General features: G+C 38.9%; 3 protein-coding genes across 4 annotated transcripts in view; 2 read left to right on the forward strand and 1 right to left on the reverse strand.

Annotated features, from left to right (window-relative positions):
- Positions 1 to 4622: 4622 nt before the first annotated feature.
- On the reverse strand, positions 4623 to 15354 carry LOC121382043 (uncharacterized oxidoreductase YrbE-like). Its single transcript, XM_041511518.1, has 8 exons — positions 15204 to 15354; positions 12723 to 12952; positions 12044 to 12114; positions 10446 to 10554; positions 9540 to 9664; positions 7807 to 8039; positions 6301 to 6463; positions 4623 to 5704 (listed from the first exon to the last, which is right to left on the reverse strand). Exons 2-8 carry the CDS (start codon positions 12950 to 12952, stop codon positions 5589 to 5591), a joined length of 1047 nt encoding a protein of 348 aa, XP_041367452.1. The 5' UTR covers positions 15204 to 15354; the 3' UTR covers positions 4623 to 5588.
- LOC121381778 (uncharacterized oxidoreductase YrbE-like) lies at positions 13274 to 20658 on the forward strand. Its single transcript, XM_041511131.1, has 4 exons — positions 13274 to 13297; positions 18009 to 18238; positions 19203 to 19273; positions 20546 to 20658. The coding sequence occupies exons 1-4, from the start codon at positions 13274 to 13276 to the stop codon at positions 20656 to 20658; spliced, it is 438 nt and encodes a 145-aa protein (XP_041367065.1).
- The window catches only part of LOC121382044 (inositol 2-dehydrogenase-like), a 13288-nt gene continuing 5323 nt past the window's right edge, over positions 15431 to 23395 (forward strand). The window contains exons 1-4 of one of the 2 annotated variants that reach the window (XM_041511520.1): positions 15431 to 15578; positions 18009 to 18350; positions 19203 to 19273; positions 20546 to 20654. The gene's annotated coding sequence lies outside the window, so the exon portion shown is untranslated. The remainder of the gene's footprint in view (positions 15579 to 18008; positions 18351 to 19202; positions 19274 to 20545; positions 20655 to 23395) is intronic. The other variant, XM_041511519.1, reaches the window with a different exon arrangement.

Here is a 23395-nt window from a genome sequence, read left to right on the forward strand (position 1 = left end):
GCATATGGTATTTTAAGGTAACATATCTAATACAAAGGTATCGGAAGATGGCTGTGACTTTGGGGAGAAAGATTTTGTTTAATTAATCATTAGCTATTATGTCAACATTTGGTTCCGACTCGTAGTCACCAGAGGGAGGTGCGGGATTTAGCTATTATGTCAACATTTGGTTCCGACTCGTAGTCACCAGAGGGAGGTGCGGGATTTAGCTATTATGTCAACATTTGATTCCGACTCGTAGTCACCAGAGGGAGGTGCGGGATTGAGCTATTATGTCAACATTTGGTTCCGACTCGTAGTCATCAGAGGGAGGTGCGGGATTGAGCTATTATGTCAACATTTGAGTCACCAGAGGGAGGTGCGGGATTGAGCTATTATGTCAACATTTGGTTCCGACTCATAGTCACCAGAGGGAGGTGTGGGATTTAGCTATTATGTCAACATTTGGTTCCGACTCGTAGTCACCAGAGGAATGTGCGGGATTTAGCTCAGTCTCGGTTGAGGTGCTTGCGTCGCAGGATAGAATGACCTCGGTGGATTCTTTCAACTGATGTTCCAACCATTACACCACAACTGGTCAAAGGCTGTGGCATGTGGGAAAGTGCATATAAAAGATCCCTTGCTGCATTAGAAAAATGTAGTGGATTTCCTCTGTTGACTACGAGTCAGAATTACCAGATGTTTAACATCCAATAGCCGATGATTAATTAATCAATGTGCTCTAGTGGTATTGTTAAACAAAACAATCTTTCACGAGAGGAAACCTGCTACATTTTTCCATTAGCAGCAAAGTATCTTTTATGTGCACTTTCCTACAGACAGGAAAGCACATACCACAGCCTTTGACAAGTTGTGGTGCACTGGTTTGAACGAGAACACTCCAATCAGTTGAATGGATTCACCGAGGTGGTTCGATCCTTTGACGCGAGCGCTCAATCGACTGAGGTAAATCCCGCCCGACTTTGGGAAGAGGGCAGGTGTATATTACTTCACCTCTCTATACTATTATATTAAATATGCTAACGACAGATTCACGATAGTCTTGTATGTTATGGCTTCTATTAGATATTTTAAATTGTTTTGGTGTTTTACTGGTAAGAAGACATGCATATTATCGCTAATTTTGTTGGGGGGTGGGGGGGGGGGGGGGTGGGGCGTATGTCCGTCCTCGTTGTGGTTGGCCACGGGTTACTTGGGCTCAGCAGGATCGGAATATTCGAACCACAACCATCCGAAAAAGATTTAAACCAGCCACAATTATTGTCCATCTGAGAGCAAACAAGATCCGTGCGCGGCGGTCAGTGTCAGTGATACGACTCATTCTGACACAACGCCACTGGGCAAGTCATCATATCCAGTGGACTAGATTCAACTTAGAAACTTTTGATTTCAGATGGACATATCAGGGTGTACCACAGAAGAGTCGAAAGATAGCAGTATTGTTGATACAGATGTGGACAGATTTGGCGGAGGTAGCGTCATGGTGTGGACTGGGATTTCTGGGAGAGGTCGAACTGACCCTCGTATTGTTCGTGGTAACCTCACAGGTGTTCGTTACAGATACGAAATCATTGCTCCTGTCAGAGCTGGTTTATCCTAGTAGCACATGTAGCACGTGCTACGTTCCCGCGCTTCAGGGGGCCTCGTGGTGATGTGTACATTCATTTTCCCCAGGTAATTTTCCCCTCTCCCCGAGGGGGTTGCAAAATATATATCCTGGGAAGCCCCGCTGTTATTGGTGCTACAGGCCCCGCGGATCCTTTATCCGGTATGGTAAGTTGGGAAAACCTGTGATATAATTTCTTAGCTGAGTTCTAATTGGTCAAATGTATTTGCCATATGTCATGCCACTCCTGTTGTTCAATATCTTGCGTAATGGCCCGATCACACTGGCCCGAATGCCATTCCGTTTGTTTTCCGAATAGGAATTTGGGTGTTCGGGGAGAGAACGGATCATATTCGGGAAGCATTCGGTGTGTTCTAGGAGCATACTGGCTATTCGGCTCCGTAAAGATGCATACGGAACGGCATTCGGTAGCTCCAAAAATTTGTTGTGCATGTTCAAAATAATTTTCATCGACCATCCGAATGTGGCGTCCATGTATATTCGGAAAGTATTCGGGAAGCATTCTAGGAGCATACGGCATGTACGGAAAACGTTCGGGAAGCATGCGTTTAGTTCTTGGTGCATTCGGAATGAAAATTTGGAGGTGCTGGGTTCCGTATGCTTTCCGAACACCCCGAATGGACCTAGAACATGACGAATGCTTTCCGAACGTTTTCAGTATCCTTTCCGGATTTTTTTTCATTTATGCCGCCGAATGTATAACGAATAGCCAGAACCCTTCCAGTATTCTTTCAGAACATTTTCCGAACTGCTCGTACACTTCCAGAATGCACAGTATGTTCCGTATGCTTTCCGAACACCCCGAATGGACATAGAACATGACGAACCCTTTCCGAACCCTTGCGGGAAAGCATGCGGAAAGAGTTTGGTCCATTCTAGGTCGATTCGCTGTGTTCTGAAAGCATTCGGAAAGCATACGGAAAGCGTTCGGAGAGGAAACCTTTCGAAGTCAACATGCGGGAAGTATTCGGTCTATTCTGAAACCATTCTGAAACCATACTGAAAACATTCGGAAAACAAACGGAAAGCATTCGGTGATACATTGGGGAAAACACATTCGGAGGGACATTCGGCCAGTTTAAAAAATCACACCACTTTCGTATACGGAAAACAAACGGAAGCTCATTCGGGCCAGTGTGATCGGCCCATAACATATTAACTTTCAACATGATAATTCATGACTTTCCAGATCAAAACCACGTGGACGTGTTGTCCTGGCCAGCACTGTCAGCAGGCGTCAATATAGAACATCTATTGGATGAACCCGGTAGACTAGCTCACATGCGGAATACAGAACCGCTAAACATACAGCACCTGCAGCAGGCCCTTGTACAGAAGTGGCATAATATACCAGTTATATTGGTGAACAGGCTTTTCGAGTCTATGAGATGACGTTGTCAAGTCCACATTGGCGCCCGCAGTGGCCACACCTCCTACTGACCTGCAGGGACATTTTACATTTTGTGAGTCGTTGCAACTGACTGTGATTTTGGTTATGGGGGTAGTGGTGTTGATGGTCATTGAGAGGTCAGCATAGATATGCAATATCAAATTTAATTACACAAACCTCCTGAGTAATGGTGCAGTTACCCTATTTTCAAAATTTGATCCGTGAATGATGAAATAAACTGTATTATTACATGTGTACTTTCTTTGTTGATTATCTAAACATAGCCCAGTGTTAAAGCGTTTCGCTTGAAGCGCGGTCGATCTAGGATCGATCCCCGTCGGTGGACCCATTGGGCTATTTCTCGTTCCAGCCAGTGCTCCACAACTGGTGTAACAAAGGCCGTGATATATACTATCCTATCTATGGAGTGGTGCATATAAAAGATCCCTTGCTGCTAATCGAAAAGAGTAGCCCATGAAGTGGCGACAGCGGGTTTCCTCTCTCAATATCTGTGTAGTCCTTAACCATATGTATGTCGCCATATGATCGTAACTAAAATGTGTTGAGTGCGTCGTTATATGAACCCCACAGTCATGTACAAGAGGGTTTGATCCCATCCAGTAATTAGTTACAATGAACTACGATCCAGTCAAACAGTTCGTTATGGTTATTATCATCAATAATATTATTAACAACAAAAAACTATCATTTTACAATGTAATAAAGTAAAGTTTGTTTTATTTAACGACACCACTAGGGCACATTGTTTATCTTATCATCGGCTACTGGACGTCGAACATATGGTCATTCTGACACTGCTTTTTTAGAGGAAACCCGCTGTCGCCACATATGCTACTCTTTTACGACAGGCAGCAAGGGATCTTTTATTTGCGCTTCCCACAGGCAGGATAGTACAAACCAAGGCCTTTGTTGAACCAGTTATGGATCACTGGTCGGTGCAAGTGGTTTACACCTACCCACTGAGCCTTGCGGAGCACTCACTCAGGGTTTGAAGTCGATATCTGGATTAAAAATCTCATGCCTCGACTGGGATCCGAACCCAGTACTTACCAGCCTGTAGACCGATGGCCTAACCACGACGCCACCGAGGCCGGTTCTACAATGTAATATTTCCAAAGTTTAGCTTAACTACACCCCCGACTCCCTTAGTAACGTCATGTCAATTCTGAAGGGTTAGAGCATGCTGTCCCGACAATAATGAAAAATAGATGTCCTGAAACACAACTTCCTGCAAAATACAAGTAAAATTCATGGTAAACGCCAATGTAATATTAATTATCAAAGGATGTGATATGTTTGATGGTGCATATAAAAGATCCCATACAACTAATGGAAAAATGTAGCGGGTTTCCTCTCTGACTATATGTCACAATGACCACATATCTGACATTCAACAGCCGAAGATTAATAAATCAATATGCTCTAGTGGTGTCGTTAAACAAAACAAACTTTTATTAATTATTTTATTCACAATTACTGGGAGACTTCCCCGCCGTGCCTGTACTTGCGACTCGCTGTACAATGATGAAAACACCACCTTTACACGTACATGTCTTGTTACTTGATAAGCACAATAAAGACAGATTAATTATACATTTTTATTTCCATTAATAACAAAATGCACATAACAAATCGCTGCAAGACGTCATTGGATCATCATTGCTAACTGAACAGTAGAAAAAGGTAACAATCGCTAAAGAGCGTTTAGTGGAATACGACCCTATCTATTTCGATTTTATAATAAGTGAATAAAATATGTCACAAATAACATTTTAATTGGACCCGTAGAGGTTAATGCAGCCAAAAAACCCGACCCCCCATAACATAACCAAAAAAAACCCAAACAAATTCCCCAACCCAACAACCACCAAAAAACACAAAAAAACAAACAAAAAACACCCCCAAACCCCCCACCAACAAATGAAAGAAACATAACAAATCACAAAAATCAAAACAAAACGAGCAACAAAAATAAATCCATTTGGTGTTTCCTTGACCAGCCGATGATGCCTAAACTTCAGAGTTGGAGTGCCAGTGCCTTTTGGCCCCATCCGGGCCACCACTCCCCCATTCCGACGCCTAAGCACTTCCCAGGACAATACATCATTCGTTCGTTTGTAGGCGTTTTGCCACTCCAAAGAACATCATTCACAAAAAACATTTCAGTAATTAATTTAGTCATGGTCTATGCTGCGACTTTCGTACGTCTAAATACACTGTAAAGAAACAGGAAAGAAGCAGATTATTTCATGCAATGGGCAACTGGAATATATTGTTCCTACACAGGCTGTAATTTATATATTTATAGAGTATACTGCGACTATCAAACATGTAAATACATAGAAGAAAAATAGGAAAGAAACAGACTTTATTTCTTTTAATGGACAACTGGAGTATACTGTTCCTACATAAGACAGGCTGTAATAAATCAGTTCATGAATTTTACTGCCATTATTCATTATGTAAATATACTGGAGGAAAACAGGAAACAAACAGTTTATTTTCTGCTGTGGACAACTGGAGTGTATTGCTGCTACATGGTCTGTATTTTCATTCCTGTGGTGGCACTTTCACGACCTGACCCGTTCTGAGTGATTCTTCACAAAGATGTGCCAACTCGGACACCATGATGCATTCGTGTGGCTTCACAAGACATTCAGTTTTACCTGCAAAACACATTGAACAGTGTGCAAATATTATTTCACAATAATGGGGAAAGTGGAGTGCAACTTCGAAGATGAAATCTAATAGTCTAGTGTATACTAATATGCTCTATAAGTAATACCCCCAACCCTGGCAATTAACCACGGCAATCGGCAATGCCGTGCAGATTGCCGATGTTTAAAAAAAAGAAGAAAAAGTCACTTTTCTTAGTTTAATTATATTATTTATTTTTGTACTACTGACAATTAAACTCATCTTTTACACAATATCTGCAAAACTGCCGTGGCGTATATTTTCCATGGCATACTGTGTTTTTTTTGCTCTGGGAATTGCCAATTAATTTGACTAAATCAAATTATAACATTTCTATTGACACCGTGTAAAGGAAGACAAAAGTTAGTCATAATAAAAGTCCCACTTGTAAACATAAACCGAATCCAGCGTAATGTGACAAATCCCAAATGGAAGCATTCTATTGACTATGTGTACAGGAAGACAACAATTAGTCATATAAAGTCGTATTTGTAAACAAACCGAATCCAGTATAATTTGACGAAACCAAAATGTTTCAATTGACAGTGTAAAGCAAGACAATCACCTTCAACTACATCGAGAAAATTGTTTACTTCGACCACATACGACCTGGCGAATCTGACGAAGTTATCAGGGCAGACATTTTGTATTGTTTCTGAAGCCACCATCATCTTGCCGGCAGACAGAGGGATGTTCTCGCACATGGCCAGTGCTTTCGACCCAAGCACCTAAAACCATAAAGATATATAAAGGAAGGATTATTTTGTTCTTGTTTTGTTTAACGATGCCACTAGAGCCCATTTGTTTATTAATAATGGGCTATTGGATGTCAAACATTTAATCGTTGTGACAAAGAACATTTACTACATTTTTCCATTAGCAGCAAAGGATCTTTTATATGCACTTTCCCACAGGCTGGGCGGCGCATACAACATCCTTTGATATATCGATCAGAGGGTAGATCCTTCTTTCCAAGCACTGATCTAAATCCCGCTCCTATATAAATGAAGGAGAAGAATAATATTTCATTTACGTCTTTAAATAAAATTGCACTGTCCCTTTTCCCCGAGCAGCTGTTAAAATCCGCCGTCATGCTTCCAGGTTTTACCTTCGAGTATGTACGAATTATAATTCATTAAATAATTCAACGTGTATCTCACTTGCCTAGTTAAAAAAATGTAGCAAGCAGTGTTTTCATAGGCGATCGTACTTATTATTAACTTTCCATCATAGTTGAACTATTATTAACTTTCACTGTTTGTCTTCTTTAAATCGCATGTGGCTTGTTCTATCGTTTTTCCATCGGACAGTCATTTCCATGAGACTGCGTGATTCAGCATCAATCTTTAGTGCGGAAGTTTGGGCAGTCATTAAACCCTTGGAAGAAATAAAGGATTCTATTGCATCCATTTATTATTTTCACAGATTCACTTTCGTGTCTTCACGCTTTACTTAATAATTATGAACTCGAACATCCCTTAATTGATATGGTGATACAAAAGTGCGTGTTTTTATCCATTGCCATTTGTATTTGTTGGGCAAATAATTTATAAAGGTTTATATTGTATAGTTATATAAAGTTTGTATTGTGTTTTTGACATTTACCATATTATGGAAAGATCACTCCATACTGTACATATTGTATACAGACATGTATTTATTATGTATGCTGATGAGTTGTAAAACTTAAGGCAATAAATAAACTTGTAAACTTGTTGAACGAACTCGGTAACCGATGACCAGACGACCTTTCATTCTACCAATCATAACACGGTTGACATAAACCTGTCAATCGCTTAATTCATTGGAAATTACTTTTTTTTCACAGACGAAAAATAATTTGGAACTGAAATGGCCATTGTTAGATCTTATCAATGGGAAAAGTACGAATTGATGAGTTACGATTTGATTTGAGTCAGATTATTCTTCTAACTCTGTAACAGCCCCAAAACACGCAGTTCAATACATTCTTAAAAGTTACAACACAATAAATGGGAAGGAAAAACTACCCTGGAAGAGAAACACTGAGAAGAATTTTAGGGATTCATTTATTAATGAACTATATCTTCACCTCAAGACGCTGATCAAATCCATAGGTGATTTCACGAGAAGTCTCGATAATCGCGATGGCTCCACTCCGGAAGGTAAGAATTATTGTCGAGAGATCTACGTCATTACAGTCTCGATAGTCATCGGCCTTAAGTGAATTTGTGTTTCCGTAGGCGACGACCGTAAGGGGGCGCTCACCTAGAAAGTAGCAGACGTAGTCTAGCTGGTGGATGCAGTAGTCGTGGAATATTCCGCCTGGTAGAACAAAAATGAAACAAACTAGAAGTTCAACCGCAATTATTATTATTAGGTAGCTAAGCCTCGTTTTACAAAGCGACCTTAGCTCTAAAATCACTTTAAAGTTAAAGTTTGTTTAACGACACTACTAGATCACATTGATTAATTAATCATCGGCTATTGGATGTCAAACATTTTGGTAATGCTGATTCGGAGTAATCAGAGGAATCCCGCTACATGTTTCCTAATGCAGCAAGGAATATTTTATATACACTTTCCCACAGACACTAAAGCACATACCACGGCCTATGACCATTTGTGGTATACTGGGTAGAACGAGAAAAAAACCCAATCAGCTGAATGGATCCACCGAGGCGTTCGATCCTGCGACGCAAGCACCTCGAGCGAGCACTCAACCGACTGAGCTATATGCCACCCTAAAATCACTTTAAGTGAATAAGGTAGTTATGCATTTAATGTGACTTAGTTCAAAGATCGCTTCGTAAAACGGGGCCCTGATATGTGTAAAATGTATCCAACAACTAATACCATTATGCTAGGGTCAGACTACCAACTGTCACGACATAGCTGGCCAACTTTCTGCTCTCTCAAACATGATATAAAATGGAAGCTCGTTCAATATCCTATAAATAATAAGATTTATCAAAATGATCAAAAAAAACCTATAAGTCATCGTGTTGCTCTGGGCGGGACGTAGACCAGTGTTAATATAAAGCGCTAGCTTGATGCGCGATCAATCTAGAATCGATGCACGTCGGTGGGCCCATTTGGGCTATTTCTTGTTTCAGCCAGTGCACCACGACTGGTATATCAAAGGCCGTGGTATGTGCTATCCTGTCTATTGGATGGTGCATATAAAGGATCCCTTGTCACTAATGGAAAAATGTAACGGGTTTCCTGGTTAAGACTATGTCAGAATTACGAAATGTGCTCTAGCGGTGTCGTTAAACAAAATAAAATTTTCGTGTTACTCTTTGTCTTCAGCGTGTCTACTTAGGGTTACTAACTGCGGTTCTAGAACTGATCACGAGTTTTGCGACAAGGCAAAACATTTTAAATATACCCACCGTCCACAACATGTAGTTTTTAAAAAATGTGACAGACCTACCTCCGCGTGCATAGGCGTACGGGCTCCCATTTTTATAGGGGAACAGGCTGGCTTTTGCCGAACTAAACGAAAATGCCATCTGCATGACAACATTAATTTTATTCATAGTAGCATTACTACTAAACAGCTACATAGGGTTGCAAACGAAACACTACGCACTTTTACACGGATAATTTTGAGCGTAGAATGATGGAAATACATGGTAAAAAGGTGTCAGGTTAGCACAGTTTGCCTGAATAACTCTCTTTTTGCCCGAATTCCCCCCCCCCCCCCCCCCCCCCCCCCGGTCTCATACGCTTATGTCCGTGTGGTATTTGTCTCCTCCTTGTGACTAATTCTCATGTAAAAAAAAAAAAAAAAAAAAAAAAAAAATATATATATATAGTTACCCGATCCCCTGATGTAACTCATCGGTATCGGCGGATCTCGAGAAATCATGATGAGTTGTCGAACTTTGCCTAGATCGCCATTTTGTTTCTTTCTATAAATCACGTCAAAGTCAGGGTCGAAGCGCCTGTAGAAGTGAAAAACATTCCTGTTTCAGATTGATTCGTTCAGTATATTCGTGCTTGTCTGAATATATACAATGTCCCATGTTTATACTATGATACAAGACATAAGTTTAGTTCGTGGATTGTTTTGTTGTTTTGTTTTTACCAAAGCTTTAAAAGAAGACGAAAAGTCAAATATCTTACAACTCTGTATAGTTTTAGTCAGGAGCGGATCCAGAGGTTTAGGAGGAGGCATTACATGAATGAATGAATGAATGTTTAACGACACCCCAGCACGAAAAATACGTCGGCTGTTGAGTGTCAAACAGGTGGAGGCAGACATCAAGCGCCATCAGTGTAAAAATGTATTGCTGCATTAAGACCTACAGCAAATTGATGAACCAGGTGTCCATTTCCAGTTGCTAAGAAAAATCCTAGAACCGCCAGTCTCATATATTTCTTGTTCCATAATTAGGGGTCTATGAATAGGAATAAGCATTAACATTAACTTAACAAAAGTTTAGGTGTAAAGCCTGGTTTCCATAAAATCTATAATGGATGCAGACCAACACAGACGCTGTGCGACAGATCTGTAAAGTCGAACAGATCCCCCCCCCCCCCCCCCCGTTCCATTACAGATTGAACCCAGATCGCCTCCAAATATATTTCATATTTGTGTTTAAAATTTCAAGGAAATCAGGCTTAAGTCTGTAAACTTGTAGGAGTTTCCAGCTGTAAATTGCACTAACTTGACAGACATCTTTTTAGCTATATGTATAAAAAAAGCACGTGCATAATTCTTACTTGTTGAATCCACAGAACAAAGTGCGATTGGTCTTTTTCGCCATAGCGTAGCAGGATTTTATTACGTCTGCAGATCCAGCTACGGGCTTCTCACAAAACACATGCTTTCCTGAAACCCAGTCAAGGACATGTACGTATAAACACATCAAATGTGCACATCACAGGTCATTCCCTTGGACCATTCATGTTACATGTGCTGATGACTATATTAATGTTTGATAAATGAATGAATGAATGTTTAACGACACCCCAGCACGAAGAATACATCGGCTATTGGGTGTCAAACTTTGGTAAATGTACAGCAAACCAACAGTAAATGATGAACCACATCAATATAAAAAATAAAGCTTAAATTAACACAGTATGAAGAACTGTGCGAAAAATACAAATATCACAGGTAATATTAAAATTTAGAATAAAAGTCAATATCACGTAGAAATTGTAATATAAGTTCTGGATGGAATCGAAAGGATTCCCATCAGATTTCTTACACTCCACCAACATGTGGCGTACTGTCAGGGTACACTGACAGTGCTGTGACACTGAAGTGGAGGATCTTTCTTCAGGATAAATGTTTGTGATTACAGCGACGACGATGATGAAGACTGACATACTGAGGACGAGAAATGCTGTTACTGCTTCTGCTGCTGATATTATAGTCAGTGGGCTAAGTAACATACTACTAGTAGTCCATAATCATGATGATGACTCGCGCACAATATAATTTTTACATAGTTATTGTTTTATACGTGTTGTTTTTATTGGGTTGGTTGTATTTATAGTTTGTTAGTTGTTCTTTTAGGATGCGGTGGGCAGAAAGGGGATTGCGTAAAATGCATATTAGTATATATATATTTTTTTCATTTCAACTTATTTTCGCGCTTATATCCAATTAAGGTGCTTGCACGCTGTCCTGGGCACATACTTCAGCTATCTGGGCTGTCTGCACAGGACAGTGGGTTAGTTAGTGGTTAGTGAGAGAAAAAGCGGGTGTAGTGGTGTTACACCTAACCATGAGTCGTCAAAACTCGCTCTGGGTGGGAGCCGGCATTGGGCTGCGAACCATGTACCTACCAGCCTTATGTCCGATGGCATAACCACGACACCGGCCTCGGTGGTATATTATTATTATTATCCCCTTACCCACATAACCACGACACCGGCCTCGGTGGTATATTATTATTATTATCCCCTTGCCCATATAACCACGACACCGGCCTCGGTGGTATATTATTATTACCCCCTTACCCATATAACCACGACACCGGGCTCGGTGGTATATTATTATTATCCCCTTACCCACATAACCACGACACCGGCCTCGGTGGTATATTATTATTATTATTATTATCCCCTTATCCACATAACCACGACACCGGCCTCGGTGGTATATTATTATTATCCCCTTACCCACATAACCACGACACCGGCCTCGGTGGTATATTATTATTATCCCCTTACCTACATAACCACGACACCGGCCTCGGTGGTATATTATTATTATCCCCTTACCCACATAACCACGACCTCGGTGGTATATTATTATTATTATCCCCTTACCCACATAACCACGTGGATATCACTCTGAGTAGACTTACCTGCGGTTAATGCTTTCTTTATAGTCAGTTCGTGATGACATGTTGGGCTGCACACAAACACGGCCGTAACACTGTGAATAAACACAAAATATACCAGTTGATTCTCTCAGTTGCATTACTACCCAAGTATACGTATCTCGCAGACTCTGTGTGCGCACGCGCGTGTGATATGATACATATTTATATCAGTAATTCCAAATTGTGACATTACAATACTTTATTATACTAGTTCACCTGTAAACCCTATCTTTGCATTATAATATATAATTTTTCATGTTTTTGGTATGTCAAATGTAATAAGGCTAAACAGGCTCAAGCAGACACTTATTTAACTAGTCGTCTAGAGGTCAATTCATACATTGGTCGCCAACATCATACGCAACTGATTTTTATTTTTTTAATTCGTTAAACTAAAAAGCGCACTAAAGTTTAATATGAACTGCGTTAAAATCATACTGAATTGACTGAAAAATGAGGATTGGGTTTGAATAGAAGGGGGACTGGGCGAGTCAACTACTCGCCGACAAGAGTCTGCGGTGAAGTATAAATCTAGCTTAGAGAAATCATCTTAATATTGTTCCGAACCATCTAATATTTTACAGACTGACCAGCGACTTTTTATTTTTTACTGTCTGTTTAACGCAGGTTTCACTGTATTCCTACTATAAGTTATTAAAACCTTGTGTCCGAGTGAACGGTGTCCGCTTCTTCCAGTGACGCCACTCGGGTCACGTGTTCCAGTCTGTATTTCTGTAGCAATGTTCGTATGTCGTCATGGACGGAGATATCGTCAACAATCCATTTGATGTTCACTCGGAATGCGCTCGCCAGATTATGCAAATGAACTTTCCCTATGCGTCCAAGTCCAAATATGGCAATACCGATAGGAGTATTTTTCTGTGTGGCCATCTACAAATTGGAAGCATTTGTAAAATAAACACATTTTTATATACAGAAATATAATTAAGCATCACTCATTTGTGGTTATATTAAAAACTTCACAATCTAAAATTTGAACAAAATCAATGTGTGTTGAAAGCAGGTATTTTTCAGGAATAAATATTGTAATGGCAATGTCGACATTCCATTTCAAGCCCATTACAGCCCACGTGATCCGATCCATAGCACGTGCACAACATCATTGACCACTGGTCACGTGACTACAATAGCACACGTGGTTTCATCGTTATTCGCTCATAGTAGTCTGACACAAAGAAAAAACACATTAAAATGTGCAGCGTGAACGTGCCGTCGGTATGTTGCACGCGGGAACGTCAGTAGCTGACGTTGCATGGACGTTGGTTTGCAGTCGACGGGCAATTTATGATCTGCGGACTCGAGTACAACAAACGGGCACCACAGCTGATCGCCCCCGACCGGGTAGACCACGTGTGACGTCACAGGCAGATGACCGTCATATCGTGTTACGTCACCTCCGCAACCGTTTCATGACAGCTACAGCAACCAGTAATGAACTTTTCAGAAATAAATATTGTAATGGCAATGTCGACATTCCATTTCAAGCCCATCACAGCCCACGTGATCCGATCCATAGCACGTGCACAACATCATTGACCACTGGTCACGTGACTACAATAGCACACGTGGTTTCATCGTTACTCCCAGACCGACAGCACAGCGAGCGAGCGCCGTACCACTGGGCTACGTCCCACCCCTCTTTCTTTGGACGTCATACACGTATATACACAATATATAAAAATAAATGACAGTGGGATATCTTCCTGTTGGCCTCGGTGGCGTCGTGGCAGGCCATCGGTCTACAGGCTGGTAGGTACTGGGTTCGGATCCCAGTCGAGGCATGGAATTTTTAATCCAGATACCGACTCCAAACCCTGAGTGAATGCTCCGCAAGGCTCAATGGGTAGGTGTAAACCACTTGCACCGACCAGTGATCCATAACTGGTTCAACAAAGGCCATGGTTTGTGCTATCCTGCCTGTGGGAAGCGCAAATAAAAGATCCCTTGCTGCCTGTCGTAAAAGAGTAGCCTATGTGGCGACAGCGGGTTTCCTCTCAAAAATCTGTGTGGTCCTTAACCATATGTATGACGCCATATAACCGTAAATAAAATGTGTTGAGTGCGTCGTTAAATAAAACATTTCTCTCTCTCTCTCTCTCCTGTTGGACCCCCTTTCATTTTATATACTGCATACTTGTTTGTTTTTGTTTTGTTTAATGGCACCACTAGAGCACATTGATTAATTAACTATGGGCTACTGGATGTGTAACATTTGGTAATTCTGACTCGTGGTCATCAGAGGAAACCCGCTACATTTTCCCTAATGTAGCAAGGGATGTTTTATATGTACTTTCCAACAGCCAGGATAACACACACCACGGTCCGTGATATACCGTGCACTGGCTGGAACGAGAAATAGCCCAATGAGATATATATATATATATATATATATATATATATATATATATATATATATATATATATATATATATATATATATATATATATATATATATGAGGGAAGCAGGGGCCCGGTCCCCCTAAATTTTGCAACAGTTATAATTTAAATTATATATTAATTTTCATTTTTTTACGACCTCCCTCCAAACCTCCCTCAAAATCCCCTTGGCATTCCGCCTCATATCATTGAGGCCCCCCTGAATGGATTTTCTGGATCCGCCACTACATAAAGTTAAATAATATAGGCCTATATGCAAATCGACCCACTTCAGGCTCGTCTGCAGGGAGAGGGGTTTTGGGGGTTGAAACTCAAGGAAATATATATTTTGTTCAATATAATTTCCAGGGAGCATGACCCGACTAACCTATAAACTTCACTCGCTACAGTCTAGATCACCTGCTAAACTTCCTGAACACCCCCTGAACTTCTAAAATGAGTGGTACTACATGTAGTAGAATTCACTGCTTATGTTAGTGTTACGGTTTTTCATTGTGTGGTTGGTATTTTCAGTTTAAGTCATATATTATGAGTGGAGTAGCGGAGCGGGGGGGGGGGGGGGGCACGGGGTCCATGCCCCTCCAATCAAACCTTTTTTGTTTTGTTTTTACTGTATTAATTAATTTTTTAAAATATAAAATCATACATATATAGCTACATAGTGTTGGCTTCCCCAATTTAAAATGCTGGCTACGCCAGTGTATATTATAAGACGATACTCACGTTGATTTGCCGCGGCTTTGAGATACAGGGCTCTGTGAATTTGGTTGGTTGCGGATTCAAGGCCGGTTAGGTAGATAACACGCTACAACTACAGGTCACGCGTCACACGTCGTGATGTAAAGTTATGCTTCCGTCGCTTACCAGACTGATTGGAAAAGCGATGGATTCAACGATAGACTGGTTCATAACCTTTCGTTAAATCGAAAGACTACATCAGGAACCAGTTAAATAGGTCACATGTCATAATGGATTGTTTATGGATCCGTCACTGAAATCGTTAAAATTGTTGACCGTGACAACTGATTTGGTGCAAGGAAACCTTTATTCACGTTTACCGTAACCCAGTTAGACATTTAAAAGACGTCAAGGCACAGAGTGAGTATTGTTTTATATAGGCCTATCTTGATGATGCAGGTCATACTACTTGGGCGACAGACATTAAACAATTTCTTTTCAAACTTGGTTTTGGATTTGTATGGATAAGCCAGGATGTGGGAGACATCAGTAGGTTTATTAATGTATTTAAGCAAAGACTATATGATATTCTACAACAAGAATGGGCATCCTCTATGAGCGGTTCGGATTCTTGCTATTATTATAACCAGTATAAATCTCTATTAAATTGCATTATCAAAATTTAGATGTAATAGTTTTGGTTTATGTGTGGATACAGGTAGATTTAATAATATTGTATATGAGAGAAGATTATGCACTTTTTGTCAAGATAATAACCAGTTTTTTTTTATTGAAGATCAGCTCCATGTATTATTTGTATGCAACAAATATAGTTATTTGAGAAATATGTACATTTTACCCTTTGTGAAAGTAAATGCTGGTCTACCATTAACAATTAACTTCATTAATCTGATGTCATCTCAAAACGAAATTTGTTTACTAAATTTATCAAAATTCTTTTACTATGTATTTAGATTGAGAATGAATGGTGAACTTTTTTTTACACTGAATATTTATAAATGCACTGCCTTACTATTACTATAATATAAAATTAAATGGCAGACCGTTATCTGACTAAATCATGTAACGCATACTTTTAAATTGTGTAAAGTGATTGTATTTTGGGCCAGAGGCCTTTTACTGAATAAACTGTCTGTCTGTCTGTCTGTCTGTCTGTCTGTCTGAATTTATGCAATGTCTCTCATTTTAAAAATGTGTCATTCGGCAGCTATTTTACTTTCGTTTTCGCTATAATTTATGCATTATAGTTGGTAGTGAAGACATGCACGCTCTACATCGCTTAGGTGATTAAAAATGGTAAAACAATTAGGCCTATTGGAGAAGCAATGTTTCAACCAGTGCATCACAGCTGGTCAAAGGCCGTGGTACGTGCTTTCCTGTCTGTGAGAAAATGCATATGAAGTATCCCTTGCTGCATTAGGAAAATGTAGCGGGTTCCCTCTTGTTGACTACGAGTCAGAATTACCAAATGTTTGACATCCAATAGCCTATGATTAATTAATCAATATACTCCTGTGGTGTCGATAAACAAAACAAACTTCTTCTTTGTCACATGCAAATGAATCTGTATCTGATGAACACAGCAGCTGATGGACTATGTGTCGTTTATCTATTGTGTTATAAACATGCAGAGCTATGGAACACCACGAGTGTCAAAACGCCTGTTGGTTTTTGTTGGAACACTATTGCTGATGCATTTAGCAGGATAATGACCAAAATCTAGTTTTCCCGTTTAGCTAACTAGGGCCACCGGAGCCTGGTGACCATGCCAAAAACATCAGCTCAACAAGAACGAAGGACTACAACAATAAAAACACAACAAACAATAAAATGCAAGGTTATTTGATCATGATCGACTGCGTGACCAATTGATCAGAGCACTTGGCTATCGTCTCTAACGTTTGGAGTTCAAATCCAGCCGTTAGCACTACTCGTTTAATTTGTATTGTTTAGTGCATCATTGAGTTAATAATACAAATTCAAAGAGGGTGGTTAAGGCACAGAACACGTTCCTTTTATCGAGTCAACTTGTCTGTTCGGGTGGAAGTATGCCTAATAACTAGTATAGGTGATAGATTGTCTGTTCGGGTGGAAGTATGCCTAATAACTAGTATAGGTGATAGATTGTCTGTTCGGGTGGAAGTATGCCTAATAACTAGTATAGGTGATAGATTGTCTGTTCGGGTGGAAGTATGCCTAATAACTAGTATAGGTGATATATTGGCGGGATTTAGCTCAGTCGGTTGAGTGCTCGCTTGATGTGTTTGCGTCGTAGGATCGAACCACCTCGGTAGATCCATTCAACTGATTGTTTTTTCTCTCATTCCAACCACTACACCACAACTGGTCAAAAGCCGCGGCATGTGCTTTCCTGTCTGTGGGAAAGTGCATATAAAAGATCCTTTGCAGCATTAAGAAAAAATGTAGTGTGTTTCCGTAATGACTACGTGTCAAAATTACCAATTGTTCGATGGTCAATTAATCAATGTGCTCTAGTGGTGTGTTTAAACAAAAACAAACTTTAAAAGATTGGGATGAGACACCCCGGTATGTCTTGTTTGGAAATCGAATGTCAAATGGGTCACAACTATACTGTCATCAATCAACTTATAACGAAACATCGATTAACCAATGAACGTAAGGTTAGATTGCATTAATTGGAAATGGAGCTTATTGGTTGATTTGACTTAGTTGATCGAAAGTTAGATCCTTTCCAAAATTTCTATATATACAGAATATATGTTGTTTAATTATTCATAATTAGGGCATATAACTTAATTATAGTTCTGTATTAAAAATGTGTTCATTTTATAAACCTTCCTTCTGCAGATGGACACAGAAGAAACCATTCCTATCGACACTGCCATATTTGGACTTGGGCGCATGGGAAAAGTCCATTTGCATAATCTGGCCAGCACATTCCGAGTGAACATCAAATGGATCGTTGACGATATCTCCGTCCATGACGACATACGAACATTACTACAGAAATACAGACTGGAACACGTGACCCGAGTGGCATCACTGGAAGAGGCGGACACCGTTCACTCGGACACAAGGTTTTAATAACTTATTGTAAGAATACAGCGAGACCTGCGTCAAGCAGACAATGAAAAACATACAATGGCTTGTCACTGTGTAATGTTCTTGATGGTTTGGAAGAATATTACGGTAATCTGTTTAGTCAGTGGGTTGCGTAACAGCTTGATTGCTTAAAATGACAGACCCTAGTTTTTAAACACTAAGGCAAATGTTTCACTATTAAAGACGTTTGTGATCACTGAAATCAAACATTACTAACATTTTATTGTTTAGGTTACCCATTTCCGTACATCCGAAGTGTTTCTGGTTATCATGCATTTTTCATATTTAAAAAACCCGCACGTTTGTCTGAGACGTAACAGTTATGGAATCCAGCTGTAGTCTATTTTTAAGGGTATTTCTCTGTTTTAACGTTGCAGACTTTAGTTTGAGTCTATTATAAGTTTATCCAGATGTGTTACAAGTGTGTAGATGAACTAAACTTAGTGTCCATTTTTACAAGTTGAAACTGGGTTGACTGTATTGCATTTTACATAATATATATTTTATAATTGTGTATTAATATTTCAAACAACAACTCCCCTTGAAACAAAAATCAAACAACAAAAAACAAACAAAACATTACTTTAACGTTCATATTTTAATAATTTTAAAATAATAATTATATACAGCTTTGTTGCTAGAACAATTTTTTTTTCAACTTTCGAATACAATTGTTCAAGGTCGTACCAGGCGTACCTAACTAAAGTATTTTGGGGGTGGGGGTGGTAGGCGTGTGGGCTTAAAAAAGGCGAAGAGCATTTTTCTTGTATTTTTCTCAAGGTGAGGAAACTGAAATCTACATTTATATACAGTTTTTAAAAGATGTAATCGTTTACATGTTAGTCTATTTCACATTAATTTGGCATTATAATCGTAAACTCACCGCCGGCTGCACATCTGAGAGAATCTACGCATGTGTTGTTCTACTTCTGTTCACAGCGTGAAGGCCGTGTTTGTGTGTACTCCGACGATCCAGCACGGACCCGTTATAAAGAAAGCATTAACCGCAGGTAAATCTACTCAGCATTAATTGCAGGTAAATCTACTCAACATTAACCGTAGGTAAGTCTACTCAACATTAACTGCAGGTAAGTCTACTCGGCATTAACTGCAGGTAAGTCTACTCGGCATTAACCGCAGGTAAGTCTATTCAACATTAACCGCAGGTAAGTCTACTCGGCATTAACTGCAGGTAAGTCTACTCGGCATTAACTGCAGGTAAGTCTATTCAACATTAACTGCAGGTAAGTCTACTCGGCATTAACCGCAGGTAAGTCTACTCGGCATTAACCGCAGGTAAATCTACTCGGCATTAACTGCAGGTAAGTAAAAAGTAAAAAGTAAAGTTTGTTTTATTTAACGACGCCACTAGAGCACATTGATTTTTTAATCTTATCATCGGCTATTGGACGTCAAACATATGGTCAGTCTGACACTGGTTTTTTTTAGAGGAAACCCGCTGTCGCCACATAGGCTACTCTTTTACGACAGGCAGCAAGGGATTTTTTATTTGCGCTTCCCACAGGCAGGATAGCACAAACCATGGCCTTTGTTGAACCAGTTATGGATCACTGGTCGGTGCAAGTGGTTTACACCTACCCATTAAGCCTTGCGGAACACTCACTCAGGGTTTCGAGTCGGTATCTGGATTAAAAATCCCATGCCTCGACTGGGATCCGAACCCAGTACCTACCAGCCTGTAGACCGATGGCCTAACCACGACGCCACCGAGGCCGGTTTAACTGCAGGTAAGTCTGCTCAACATTAACTGCAGGTAAGTCTGCTCAACATTAACCGCAGGTAAGTCTACTCGGCATTAACCGCAGGTAAGTCTACTCGGCATTAACCGCAGGTAAGTCCACTCGGCATTAACCGCAAGTACGTCTACTCGGCATTAACCGCAGGTAAGTCTATTCGGCATTAACCGCAGGTAAGTCTACTCGGCATTAACTGCAGGTAAGTCTACTCAAAATTAACAGCAGGTAAGTCTACTCGGCATTAGTTGCAAGTAAGTCTACTCAGCATGACCATCACATGACCGTGTATATCTGTGGAATGATCAAACAACCAAAGAACAACTACAACCACCACGACCACCATCATTACCATCATCATCATCACCATCATCATCATCACAATCGTTATCATTATCACCATCATCCTCGTCATCATCATCATCATTATCATCATCATCATCAACAACGTAATGAACAATGACAACAGCATTATTGTTATAATCACAAGGAAAACTACCTTGACGTATATTCTTGTTTTGATTTCAGGAAAACACGTGTTTTGTGAGAAGCCCATAGCTACATCTGCAGAAACAATAAAATCATGCTATGCTGTGGCGAAAGAGGCCAATCGTAGTTTGTTCTGTGGTTTCAACAAGTAAGATATGTTCGCGCGACTTTTATACATCTAGCTAATAAATGCTTGTCAAACCAATGCAGTGTACAGCTGGAGACCTCAATAATTACAAAAATTAAAGGGACATTCCTGAGTTTGCTGCATTGTAAGATATTTCCGACTAATAAAATATTTTTACGATTAAACTAACATATTAAATATATTTTCTTGTTTAGAGTGGCAGTTTCTGTATATTCAATGTGTTTCTGGTCGTGTTAATATTTGTAAGAAGCCCAAACTGGATTTTGTCTTCAAATAATTTCATACGTACGAAAAAAATATATCTGAGGAAATACAGTGAAATATTAGAACGATCAGAAACACGTTTAATATACAGCCACTAATATTTTATGCAGAAAAATATATTTAATATGTAATTACAATCGTTAAAAAGTCTTTGTTAATAGATAACATCTTAAAAATTGCAACAAACTCAGAAAAGTCCCTTTAAGATTAGTTTCCATAAACTGTGTAGCATGTCGATAACCGACACAGACTGACGATAGCACTAAACCAAATAACATTCCGATTCGACACAGACTGACGATAGCACTAAACCAAATAACATTCCGATTCGACACAGACTGACGATAGCACTAAACCAAATAACATTCCGATTCGGCACAGACTGACGATAGCACTAAACCAAATAACATTCCGATTCGGCACAGACTGACGATAGCACTAAACCAAATAACATTCCGATTCGACACAGACTGACGATAGCACTAAACCAAATAACATTCCGATTCGACACAGACTGACGATAGCACTAAACCAAATAACATTCCGATTCGACACAGACTGACGATAGCACTAAACCAAATAACATTCCGATTCGACACAGACTGACGATAGCACTAAACCAAATAACATTCCGATTCGACACAGACTGACGATAGCACTAAACCAAATAACATTCCGATTCGGCTGGGTCAAAATTAGAGGCGCACTCAACTTCTGATAGAGCAGTTAATACTACACAAAACCAAAGATGTCCTTATTCTACCACACAGTTAACTAATTAATACTACCAATGCTAAAGTGTCTTATACAGACGATTCAACAAAAACTAATTAATACTACCAATGCTAAAGATGTCTTATACAGTTGGGGGTTAATTCAACAAAAACTAATTAATACTACCAATGCTAAAGATGTCTTATACAGTTGGGGGTTAATTCAACAAAAACTAATTAATACTACCAATGCTAAAGATGTCTTATACAGTTGGGGGTTAATTCAACAAAAACTAATTAATACTACCAATGCTAAAGATGTCTTATACAGTTGGGGGTTAATTCAACAAAAACTAATTAATACTACCAATGCTAAAGATGTCTTATACAGTTGGGGGTTAATTCAACAAAAACTAATTAATACTACCAATGCTAAAGATGTCTTATACAGTTGGGGGTTAATTCAACAAAAACTAATTAATACTACCAATGCTAAAGATGTCTTATACAGTTGGGGGTTAATTCAACAAAAACTAATTAATACTACCAATGCTAAAGATGTCTTATACAGTTGGGGGTTAATTCAACAAAAACTAATTAATACTACCAATGCTAAAGATGTCTTATACAGTTGGGGGTTAATTCAACAAAAACAAATTAATACTACCAATGCTAAAGATGTCTTATACAGTTGGGGGTTAATTCAACAAAAACAAATTTTGGAAAAAATAGAAGACATTTTAAGCTCAAATATTTGGTACAACAGCAATATAACAATAAATACAAAACCATTCTGTTATAAAAATTATTTAGAAAAGGGAATAATATTTATAAACGATCTACTTGATGAAGATGGAAATTTCTCTACATTTGAGAAATTAAAAAATATATATAACGTGAATTCACACTTTTTAGAATATTCATAGCTTATAAACAGCATTAAGGCATTTATAAATAAAGCAGACAACGTTAAAAATGGCCACTTTACATTGCTAACTAATCCTGTATTTCCGGTAAAATTTAATATTATTCTTAAAAGTCAAACAGGTATTAAAGACATGTATAAACTATTAAATCACGAAATTATTACACCAACATCACAAATAAGATGTAGAAACCAAGGTTTTGCGTTTGACTCAAAAGAACGGGGAAACTATTATAGAGTGCCTTTTATAAGTCTCAAAGATACAACTTTGATATGGTTTCAATACAGAATTATACACCAGGTACTAACAACTAATACTTTTTTACATAAAATTAAATACATAGATACTAATGAATGTACGTTCTGTGGCAGTTCACCAGAAACATTAACACATTTATTTTACTATTGTAATAAAGTGACTGATCTGTGGCATGCTGTTGTAAATTGGATTTTAAACAAAAAAGGAATTCGAATAAAATTAAATAAACAATTATTTTATTTGGACAAATAGGCGATATAAAAGACATATTTATAAACTGGCTGTTAATAAACATTAAATATTATATATACAAGACAAAAATGGAAAAAAATGAAATAAATATAATAGCTGCTCAAAACTTTTTAAAAAATAAATACGAAATAGAAAAATATATTCATTTTAAAAACTGTAAATATGAAGAGTATAATACAATCTGGGCACCATGGAAACGACTCTTCAGTCAAGAAAGTAATTTGATGGAAGATAATAGAAAGAATTATCAAGCGAGCGCTTTACGTGAATTTTGACATTATCACTTATCACTATAATTAACTACTATAACTTCTCTTTTTAACATTCT

The sequence above is a fragment of the Gigantopelta aegis genome, chromosome 9 (genome assembly GCF_016097555.1).
Source record: "Gigantopelta aegis isolate Gae_Host chromosome 9, Gae_host_genome, whole genome shotgun sequence".
Classification (NCBI taxonomy): Eukaryota; Metazoa; Mollusca; class Gastropoda; order Neomphalida; family Peltospiridae; genus Gigantopelta; species Gigantopelta aegis.

Coding starts and splice junctions, on each gene's coding strand:
- LOC121382043 (XM_041511518.1), bottom strand. CDS start 12,952: ATGGCCACACAGAAAAATACTCCTATCGGTATTGCCATATTTGGACTT. Junction 10,555..12,043: donor AAAGAAAGCATTAACCGCAG/GTAAGTCTACTC, acceptor ACTGGGTTTCAG/GAAAGCATGTGTTTTGTGAG. Junction 9,665..10,445: donor TTGTTCTGTGGATTCAACAA/GTAAGAATTATG, acceptor TCACTTCTACAG/GCGCTTCGACCCTGACTTTG.
- LOC121381778 (XM_041511131.1), top strand. CDS start 13,274: ATGTGCAGCGTGAACGTGCCGTCG. Junction 13,298..18,008: donor GCAGCGTGAACGTGCCGTCG/GTATGTTGCACG, acceptor TTCCTTCTGCAG/ATGGACACAGAAGAAACCAT. Junction 18,239..19,202: donor ACCGTTCACTCGGACACAAG/GTTTTAATAACT, acceptor TTCTGTTCACAG/CGTGAAGGCCGTGTTTGTGT.